This window comes from Humulus lupulus, chromosome 3 (genome assembly GCF_963169125.1).
Source record: "Humulus lupulus chromosome 3, drHumLupu1.1, whole genome shotgun sequence".
Taxonomy (NCBI): Eukaryota; Viridiplantae; Streptophyta; class Magnoliopsida; order Rosales; family Cannabaceae; genus Humulus; species Humulus lupulus.
The window spans coordinates 270,917,242-270,929,136 of NC_084795.1; the positions used below are offsets into that span (position 1 = coordinate 270,917,242).

At 35.0% G+C, this 11,895-nt stretch overlaps 1 protein-coding gene across 1 annotated transcript; it reads left to right on the forward strand.

The window, feature by feature from the left end:
* The first annotated feature begins 7,360 nt into the window (after window positions 1-7,360).
* LOC133824209 (tyrosine decarboxylase-like) lies at window positions 7,361-9,289 on the forward strand. The gene has a single exon (XM_062257078.1). It carries the CDS (start codon window positions 7,534-7,536, stop codon window positions 9,160-9,162), a length of 1,629 nt encoding a protein of 542 aa, XP_062113062.1. The 5' UTR covers window positions 7,361-7,533; the 3' UTR covers window positions 9,163-9,289.
* The last annotated feature ends 2,606 nt before the right edge of the window (window positions 9,290-11,895 follow it).

The window sequence follows — 11,895 nt, forward strand, 5'->3', positions numbered from 1 at the left end:
ACGATTATTAGAGGCGACGTTCAATTTATTAGGGGCGAAACTGTCGCCGCTAATACTTATTATTAGGGACGACTGTTTTTTCACTACTAATAATAATCGACATTAGCATCAAAATATTATCGGAGACAGGTTAGTGACGACTTTGGGTATTATTAGGGGCGACATCCTCGCCCCTAAAGACCCGTTTTTTTGTAGTGTGAATAGTGTTGATAGAGCCACCTCGGGGACCTATAATTTTAAGCTTAAATAAATTTAGATTATTAATTAAATCTATTTTATATAATAACCTTAATTTATTAATCTCAATAGTATTCCACTAAAATATGAAACTGTACTCTTGCAATTATAGACATTTATTTGTTGAGTACTTTTAAAGATAAAAAGCGTTCATCAATTTAATTTATACATACAATTCAATATTCTATTAATGGTTCATAATTAAAGTAGGTATAAGATCATCATTGTACCTCTTTAATTATTTCTTGTTTCCTAAAGTGCCATTAAATTTTACTAGTGAGGTTAATTCATAAACTAATTTATGAATTTGAGCTTAATAACCTTTCAGTTCCAAAAACTAATCCTTAAGAGAACTATTATTCAATTTCTCTCGGAAAGATATAGATTCCATATCCGTATATTATGTCCCCAGCCATTCACATCAATAAATCCCCAAAATAAAAGTTTTAAGCTTGTTCATTTTGACAAACCATAATGAGTGAATCAAATGACTCAAATGATATAAACATGAGTTCATAATAGCTTCAGGATTAAGATCAATTTATATATAATCATCTTATTGATATGTTTAATTGATGCTTATAAAACAAAATAGTATTTAGTTATGTATTAATAACATATTGGGTCCAGTTATTGTATAACCACATTAATACAAAGTACATCCACTAAGATGTCCTACTACATTAGTAATATGAATCTATATTACATGTATACATAATACTAGTAAACTATACTAAAAATAGTTAATCCAAAGATTCAATATAACTTTGTTTTGTTGTGATCTATTTAATTTCTTTCCCTAAATCTTAATCCTCTCGTACCAATACAAGATTGTAGTCACAATAACGAATTAAAATTTTGTGATAGTCATATAATATTATTCAAATAATAATAAATAATCAATATATGCAAAAATTCATCTTAATTATTTATTTCATAAAACATTTTCTAACACATTCTTTCTAGGGCACAATTCCTAACAATTTACTACTTTTGCATTGATTCTTTTATTTAATTTTTTAAATGGTAATATGAGATGCTTTGAGTCCACCCATGTGGCTTGGGCTTCTTCCTCTTCACTTGTTTCATTAAAATCTTCAAAAGAAAGTACCTTCATTCCACATTCACAAGCTTCATTTTCCCACTTATCACCCACTATGGTCTCAAGCACACAATAAAAGTGGAACATTCTTCATTCTCATCTGAAACCCTCATGGCATTGAGAAACATTGAAAGTCATTTGTTTGTCATCATCCCTCATTGCAAGCTCTCTGTTTTTAAAATCTATCAAATTCTTCCCAGTCGAAAAAGGTATCCCCATAATAATAGGAATATCCCTATTCGCAAAAAATTTAAAATAATGAAATTCTCTGGAAAAAAATGAACTTGTCAACTTGCACAATTACATCTTCAATTTTGCCTTTTGAATGTACCATTGAGAAATCAACTAACTGCAAAGTAATTGTGGTTGGTCTTGCTTCTCCAATTCGCAACTTTTAAGAAATGATATGAGCATCAAGTTAATACTAGCCCTAAAATCGCAAGAGCTAGACCAACATCACGACCTCCTATAAAACATAGTATTGTGAAGCTACCTAGATCTTTTAACTCGGGTCTTATTCTTCAAAATTACAGTACAACCCTTCATATTTCGATGCCTTTACCAATGGTATATTGATGTGAAGATGTTTCAAAACATCTAAAAATGTCTAAATTAAACATCTTGATGATGCCTTTGGAATTGTAATGGTGGGTCCACTTTTGAAATTTCTACACCACTTTATTTGTGTCATTGCTGTAGCAAACTGGGTAAAATTAGATTTTGAGAAATTTGATTTTCTTGTCTTTTCTTATTTTCTCTCATCATTTTGGATTGAAGTGGGCTCATTTTCCTGCTTAGTGTTTTCTCCAGTCACTTCTAATTCTTTACCACTCCTCAACGTGCCGCCTTACAATGTTTTTTACCATCTATTACACCTTGGTTGCTAACCGTTTGTGCCACATAACTTAGAGTGAAATCTTATATGAGCATTCTTCTCATATAAAAATTAAAACGATGTTATACATACAATTATACCTAACGTTTATAAACAAAAAATAAAAATGTTAGTTTTGACATAAATCTTAAATATGAAACTTAAAAGCACTAAACATAATGAACTTTAATTGCGATAAATTTGACCAACTTAGTTCAAAATCTAATTTATTATTTTGTTCCTATAAACTCAATAAGATAAGCAAGCAAAAAGTGAAATAACATAATAATAAACAATACTACTAAAATAACAAACACAAGAAAAAAATTCAAGCAGATATCAAGTTCTCATCAAAGTTCACACTATTTATTACAAACTTTGTGTTTCCACACATATAATATATATTATATAAATTTAGTGGAAGCAAATTATGATTGTGAAAAATAAAATAAAACAAAACATCATATATTTTAATTTTTTAAATTTGAACTCTAGCAAAAAGTTAAGAGGATTATAAAAATGGTATTTGGAAAATAAAATGTCAATACACAACTACAAAAATGAGTTTTCTCGACAATTTTTAATTGTCGCTATTGAGCAATGAAGAGAGTCGACTAACCGTTGTATTTGCCTATGCCAGTGTAGGGGTAGCTATGCCGACAGTTAAACACTGTCGCTGTTGCCGGCAACGTCGTCATTTATTAGGTGTCGCCGTTGCTGGCAACGCCGACAGTTAATAGGTGTCGCCATTGTTGGCAACGCCGACAGTTATTAGGTGTTGTCGTTGCTAGTGCATGCCCTAAAAGAATGTCCACGTGTCCTAAAAGACCCTGCTGAGTGTCTTCAAGTAAGGTTTTTAGGGCTCTCTTCGCGTGCCCTTAAAAGTTATATTTTTAATTTTTACAAAATTTATTTATTTTTATTTTAAATTAAAAATTATGATTTAAATGAAACATTTATATACAAATCTGAAAAATTATAGATTAAAATAACAAAACTTATACAAAGTATTTACAAATCTAATAAAATAAATTTTGGAACAAATATAACACTACTACTTGACTAAAAAATTACATAGCTTTGTCTATAAACATAATCCTCTTAACCTTAAAAAATATATAACTAGATATTCAAAGTAAAGAATTAACCACTCAAAAAAGATTATTTTACTCTAATAAAAATTACAAAGAAAATAAAATAATAAATTCATTGTCAAACAACATATCTTTCTTCTTCTTGTCCTTGTACTCACCCTTGTCACCAATAGTCTTTCCAAAGTAAAGATTGGCTACCATGAATTTCTTTCTAAAATCATCCCTGAAACATGAAAAATCACATTATAATACACCAAACATGAACAATTATAACTAGATTTTTATTGTAGTGTAGATAAATAAGTTTACTCACAATTGTTACACAAGTCTCTTCCTACCAATGTCTGAGTCCAAGTGTGACAACATATTCATTGTGATATAATTTATAGGAGTATTATCATTAAAATTTTGAAGAGAAAACATTGAAGTATAAAACTAAACCAAACATAAAATCGAACAACATATCCCCTAATTTACTAGCCTAGTCATCTGTCACAATCAACACAAACAATTCAAACAAATCAAACAACACACAAGTTTTTATCCATATATCACCACAACACACAAAATTCTCATAATTTACTTCACTAATACATGCAAGTTTTCAACCTTCTGTTATCACCGCAGCACACAGAATTCTCATAACCTATTTCACTACAGATGAATATCTAAAATATCCAAACTCCACTAAAGTTATACAATTTATATTAAAAAAAATCAAATACAACATACCTCTCGCAAGCCAACTACTAATCTAATGCTTTAAGACCAATCAAAATATTAACCTACACATTAATATCAACATTATATTTAATTTTGTAAAATTCCACATAATATACATAATATACCCAAAATAAAATTCAATACAATATAATTTAAATAGAACATTTAAATATAAAATAATTATTAATAAAAAAATGCTTTAAAAAAAAATACCTGCCCGACGCCACCACCCGAGCCCAGCCCCTGTTGCCATCGCCCACCACCTGAGTCACCTGAGTCCTCATCCCTGCTGCCATTGCCCACCACCCAACCCCCAGCTAGCCCCGAGCCCAGCCCAGCCGCCATCAACCCCCACCCAAACCCACACCCTGCGCCGTCGACCACCACCCGACCCCCAGCCCAGCCCCGAGCCCCCAAGCCATCGACCCAGCCCAACCCTCCCTGCTTGAGCCCATACGTCGTCAACCCAGTCCCCAAGCCCCGACTCTGCGTTGTCGACCACCACCCGACTCCCGAGCCCCGCCCCTCCCTGCACTGTCGACCAGACCCAAACCAGCCCAACCCAACCCCGAGCCGCTCCCTGTGCCGTCGATCAGGCCCCCATGCCGCTGTTGATCCAGACCCAGCCCTTAGCCCCCTGCTGCCGTCAACCCAGACCCAGTCCCTTCTCCTCTTCTATTTCTTTTTGTTTTTTAGATCTGAAAAATTAATAAACCCTAGAAGCAACGAAGACTTCGCACGACTAGAGGAGAGGCGGCGTCGGCTTCGCACGGCTGGAGGAGCGGCGGTGTCGTCGGCTGGATGAGTTTGGTCGGCTTTGGAGAAGACAACACACATACGGACGTGGAGGAGCGGTTGTGTCGAGAGAAAGAGAGGAAGACAGATCGTGGGGGTCGAGAGAGAGAGAAACAGAGAGAGTATAGTGTGGGGAAATTTTTTAAACTTAAAATGAGTATAATTAAGCAATACCGATAGCTATAAGCTGTCGCTGTTAGCCTTATGTTTTAAAACCGATAACGACAACTTATAGCTGCCGCCATTGGTCCAATAAGAGATTGTCGCCATTGTAAAAAAATTAATAATATTTCAAACATATACATGTATATATAAAATTAATATTTCAAATATAATATTATAAATTTATAAAATACAAAATAATAAAAAAAATTACAACTAATAAATTTGTAGAAATTTTCAAATTATTTTACAAGAATTAACCAATTAATAAAATAACTTGTTTCAATTGATACTAATTTTATAAATATGTTATACAAATTAAATTTAATAAGTATTATTCGTTATATCATAATAAGTTTAAATTTTAATATAAAAAGTATTATAAAAACATATAATTACAAAAGTTAATAATATTAAAAATTTAGAAACAAAAGAAAATCTAATTTTAATTTTTTTAAATAATATATAATTTTTATAAATATATTTATTACATAATTTAGTTTACTTTTAAAATTAAATTATTCATTAATTATATTAATTAATGAATGATTTAATTTTATTTGAATTTCGGCGACATGTTATAACTGTTGGTATTGAGCTTTTATTAACTGTCAGTGTTGGGGTCAACTACAACAATTTTGAACTATCGGCATTGGTCTCGAATTAACTGTCGGTGTTGGGGTCAACTACAACAGTTTTTAATTGCCAGAGTTGGGGTCAATAGCGACAATCAAAATCAACGGTGACACTTATTCACTGTCGGCATTGGTTTCTATGTCAACAACTTTAACTGTCAGTGTAGAGTCACGCTAAGCAATTGTGAGTTCACTGTCGTGTTTGGGTGTCAGGAAAGCCCAATTTTGTAGTAGTAATAAAACTCTTTGAATAAACACTGAATTTTTTGAGTAAACATAAAATAGAAAATAAAAAATTAAAGCGAGAGTTGAAACATAGAGTATGGAATAATAATTGATTGTTTTTTTTTTTTATCACCAAGAGTAGTTAATGATATCAAAAAATCTATAATAAGATGGTTAAAATATATAATTCATTATAAAACCAAATAATCTTTATTTATATTAAAAATCAGAGTTGAAATATAAAATGTCGAAGAAATTAATTAATCTTTTATCAAGAATAATTAATAATATTTGTTTATGTTTTGTTAAACTTTATGTTTGAACCTTATGTTTTGTTAAATTATATTCAGACTTCATATTTTACAAAATGAATCAAAATAGTACCATGCACTTAATTTTAATTACAATAATTTTAAATATAATATTTTATTATCTGATCTTTGCTACTTTCTTCACTTTTTTAAACTGATTGCATTGTAAATAAATCAATAATTAGTCCTATATTAAAATTATTTTGATGATTAAATTAAATGTACTATATATTTTGATCAGTTTTACAAAATACAATGATTAAAATGTAATTTAACAAAACTTAATGTCCAACCAGGTAATCAGGCACCAACAAATCAAATAATTTGTTAACTTCATTTATTTTTATAATAGTTATACATAAATATTCACCTAAACGTACAATGACAGTAAAAGTACTTTTCCTTTAAAAAAAAACACTAAAGGACAAAATAAGTTGCTGAAAATTTGGATACGACCAACCCTTTTATACATAGTATATAGATTCATCCTCCTGAATTTAGTTAAATTAATAATAATAAAATAATAATGATAACATATTTTGACTTCAATATTGAATAATTACTGGTCCAACTTCAAAATCACACGTTTGCAAACCTTTTCTCACACAGCTATAGTTAACTATAAATATTGTCTTCTTGTTTGCCTTTCAGCTGCTTCATACAGGGGAGAATTCATCAGCTTAAATATTTATTATTATCATTATTTCTGTGTTAGTTCGCGTCAATGATGGGAAAAACATATAAAATCTCTAAGAAGCTAGTAAGAACATGCACATACCTTAGATAGACTAGTACTAATAATATTAATATGATAATGCGATATGTGTTCAGCAGTGCATGTACAGTATAACTCCACTAATTGGTACTCAATAAAAGTATAAAGATATATATATATTTGTAATATGTAATCTAAAGCTCATATATCGACTAGCTAGCGCTTGCTAACGTCATTTCTCTTGTCAAAGATACAACAACCTTATTTAAATCTGGTAAGATATTAGGCGCGCGCGCGAAAGGTCGAGTATATAAGGACGAGTGAAACTTTCAACACTCACCCACTCTCGGTCAAATCTCCACTTTCACCAACTCTAACCCCAAAACTGTATGAAACTTCCTCCCATGTGCCTTATTAGATGCCTAGCTAGCTACTCTCCTCAATATAAATATACTAAGATCACAACCCATTTCTTACATCGAAAGAGAGTAGAACACAACAACTGAACCCAATATTGTTCTCTCTCATCTCACCTCTCTCACACCTACATACACAAACTAAGTTTTCGAGAGAAAGAAAGCTGAACTAGTAATACAGCTATATATATAATTACCAACAACAAAAAAAAAAGGTAATATATATCCATATTCATTCATTCAAATGGGTAGACCCCTCGACTTTGAGTTTCCCCAAAACAACGCCCTTTCGAACATTGCCGCCGGCGCAAGCAATAACCCCTTGGACCCCGAGGAGTTCAGGCGCCAAGGCCACATGGTGATCGATTTCATCGCCGATTACTACAAAAACATCGAGAAGTACCCAGTTCTTAGCCAAGTCGAACCGGGTTACCTCAAAAAACGTCTCCCGACATCGGCACCTCTCTATCCGGAATCCATCGAGACGATTCTTGGTGACGTCCAGGACCACATCGTTCCGGGCATAACCCACTGGCAGAGCCCCAACTACTTCGCATACTTCCCTTCCAGCGGCAGCATTGCAGGCTTCCTCGGCGAAATGCTTGCCACCGGCTTCAATGTCGTTGGATTCAACTGGATGTCGTCTCCGGCCGCCACCGAGCTGGAGAGCATAGTCATGGACTGGCTGGGCCAGATGCTCAGGCTGCCTAAGTCTTTTCTCTTCTCTGGTAACGGAGGTGGTGTCTTACAAGGAACCACCTGCGAGGCAATCTTGTGTACACTCGTCGCTGCCAGAGACCGAACCCTCAAAGTCATTGGAAACGACAATATCGGAAAGCTCGTCGTTTATTGTTCGGACCAAACTCATTGCGCTTTCAAGAAAGCCGCACAGATTGCTGGGATCCACCCCAACAACTTTCGAGTCATCCCCACAACGCTGTCGTCCTCCTTTTCCATGTGTCCCAAGGCTTTGCAAAACACCATAACTGCCGATGTTGAGGCTGGACTCGTCCCCACGTTTCTACTGGCAACCATTGGGACAACGTCCACAACGGCCGTCGACCCCCTCGGGCCTCTATGCGATGTGGCAAAAGATTACGGAATGTGGGTCCATGTCGACGCGGCCTATGCTGGGAGCATCTGTATTTGCCCAGAATTCCGGCACTTCATCGACGGAGTGGAAGGAGCCAACTCCTTCAGCTTCAACGCCCACAAATGGTTCTTCACCACCTTGGATTGCTGCTGCCTTTGGGTCAAAGACCCCGCAGCGTTGACACAATCATTGTCTACGGATCCGGAGTATCTGAAGAACAAGGCCACCGAATCAAAGCAAGTGGTTGACTATAAAGACTGGCAACTGGCTCTGAGCAGACGATTCCGTTCTCTCAAACTCTGGCTCGTACTCCGAAGCTATGGAGTGGAGAAACTACGTGGGTTTCTCCGAAGCCATGTGAAGATGGCCAAGCTGTTCCAGGGTTTTGTGGAAGCCGACGAGAGATTTGAGGTTGTGGTTCCGAGGAATTTCGCCACCGTGTGTTTCAGAATAAGGCCATCAGGAATAATAGCTAGTAGTAAAAGTAATGTGGTATTGTGTGAGATAACCAATAATAATAATGGCAGCCTCAGGAATACTAGTAGTGATGTGATCCAGAAGAGTAAGATTGTATCGGTGAATGAGGTGAACAACAAGCTGATGGACTCCATTAACGGGTCAGGTGGGATCTACATGACCCATTCGGTTGTTGGTGGTATCTTTTTGCTGCGTTTTGCGGTCGGAGCCAGCCTCACGGAGGAGTCTCATGTCATTCAGGCTTGGAACGTAGTCAAACAACATGCAGACGCCATACTCAACACCCACTCCCACTCCCACTAGCAATTTCAATTTCTTTCTTTATTTTGACCGGTCAACTATGATGGTTACCTTGTCCATACATGCAATTTTTCACATTCTTCGTATAAATATGTTCTTTCACGTACACAATTAATGTACGAACAATTCATTAATTGCCTTCCTATATACCTCTTGATTAATAATATAAACATATCATTCTTTTTATTTTATTATGAATGATTCAATATGACTTTTTCACATGACCGGCCGGTAGTTTGCAATTCTATATCTATATATTAATGACTATACATGTTGCATTTTTTATTCACCTTTTTTACCATTATATTATCAATAAATATTAAATAAATTATTAACTTTTTTTTTTTTTTAATTTGTATCTTGTGCAATGAGCATAATTATAAATTGACTTATTTTTTTGTGCCAAAATTGGCACAAAATTTACCTATTGCGTTAAAAATGTTCTTATCATGTTTATTATTATAGTTCGTCGATTAACAATCACAAGCATCATATATCAGTTTAAAAGTAATATTCTCATTGTTATGCAATCATTATGACATAGGTAAGTTATAAAAGGTTAATACCACCCAAGACCCTCATTTTGTCCCCATTGTATAATTTATGTCCCCATTTTATTTTTTTTATCAGTTAAGTACCTATTTTCTATTAAACACTACAAATTAGTTCCTCTTTCTATTTTCCATTCAATTCCATGCAAAAAAACCATTACTTTTGTTTCACTTGGAGTAATAGATGGAAAAGGACAAAATAAGAATGGAGCCATAATTATTTCTCTTTATTTGAATTATTAATTTGATGTTAGCTCCGACAAAAATAATAATAATAAGTGAATATGCTTATTTGATACCTATGTTTTGACTTAGTACGAAATAGTACCCTTCAATAATTTTTTTATAATACCAAAATTACCCCAATTATAATAATTAAATCATTAAAATATTATATTAAAATATCTTCATAAAAATAAAACAAAACTTAACAACTAAATATGTTGAAAATCATGGAATTGCTCAAAAGGAAATTGTTGAAGACCACTACGATGACAGGTAGCAATGATTGGGAATAGTATAAATCTGTTGTAACCGTTTGCACAAAATCAGGGATTCTCGTACCCTGAATATTCCTTTTATTATTTCCTCTGTCCCCTCACTAATTGTATATAAATACCATTTGTTATTTGCCAATGAATGTAACAGTAATACAATCAATACAGTCAATATACAACAATATCTTAGCTCTATTTTCTCTCCTTTTATCTTGGTATTAGAGCATTTGACCTCTGTCCATGACGACTCCTGGTGAATCCACCCCAGTCACAAGTGCAACTTCTGCTGTTGCTAATGCTCCGGTTCAGACCGCTCTAGTCGCTGCTCCTGCTACCGCCAATCCTGTGTCAATCTTCCAAAGCCTTGCTCCCCTGACATTGAAGCTTGACAGGGGGAACTACTCATTCTGGAAATCTCAGATTCTTCCAGCCCTTCGTGCACACGATTTAGAAGGCTTCATTCTCGGTACCAAAGTCTGTCCTCCTCAGTTCGTCAACAACACCATAGGAGGACCTGTTCCTGGTGAACCACGACAACTAAATGCAGGTTATGTTTTATGGCGGAACACAGACCAAGCTATTCTCTCCTGGATGCTCACCTCCATTTCAGAGACCATGTTTGGTCATGTTGTAAGGTGTACAACTTCTTTTGAGGTTTGGCACACCCTTGAACTTCTGTTCACTACACAATCTAAAGCTAGGACTCTCCAGCTTCGATTCCAACTTCATTCTCTTAAGAAAGGGAATTTGTCTATTCATGATTACATGTTAAAAATGACTAGTATTGCTGAAAATCTCTCTGCTGCAGGACAAACTATCTCTGATGAGGATCTAATTCTTTATATCTTAGGTGGTCTTGGACACGATTATGACCCTGTTGTAATTAATCTCACCTCTCGACCTGATACTATAACCCTGCAGGAAGTTCAGTTTCTTTTACAAAGTTAGGAAATGCGACTTAAGCAGCTCAACACTCCTGTTGCTGGAGATCTCACCTCTCCTAGTGCTAACTTTGTTGCACAATTCAGGAGATCTGTTAACATCAATGGAAATGCAGGTCTGAATGGCAGCCAAGGAAGAGGATACTCTCCACGTAACTGCGGTCGTGGTCGAGGAGGAAGAGGAAATCGCCCTGTGTGCCAGCTTTGCAACCGTGTTGGTCATGCTGTGTCTAAATGCTATCATCGTTTTGACATCAACTTCCAAGCTCCCACACCTGGCTCAAATCATTTTAGCTCGAATGCTTCTGCAAACCAGCAACCCCCTGGTCAAGGCCAACATGCCTTTTACTCTTCCTCATCCAGTGATGCTCATCTTGACAACTCGTGGTACATAGATAGTGGAGCAACAAACCACATCACTGCTGATGCTCAGAATCTGCAACACAAGGTGGAGAACAAAGGTATTACTCAACTGCTCATTGGTTATGGGCAGCCCCTTTTGATAACTGAGATTGGTACTAATACCTTACATCTGCATAATTCATCCTCTCAATTGCAGCTCAAAAATATACTCAGTGTTCCTCAAATAACCAAAATTTTATCATCCATATCCCAACTAACCAATGATAACGCTGTCTATCTTGAGTTTTATTCTGACTATTGTGTTATAAAGGATCTGGCTACGAGGAAGGAGCTAGCTCGGGGAATGCTTAGCAATGGCCTTTATCAACTTCAACTCACTAAGTC

Bases quoted from the DNA above. Each gene is read 5' to 3' on its own strand.
- LOC133824209 (XM_062257078.1), top strand. From the start codon at position 7,534: ATGGGTAGACCCCTCGACTTTGAGTTTCCCCAAAACAACGCCCTTTCG.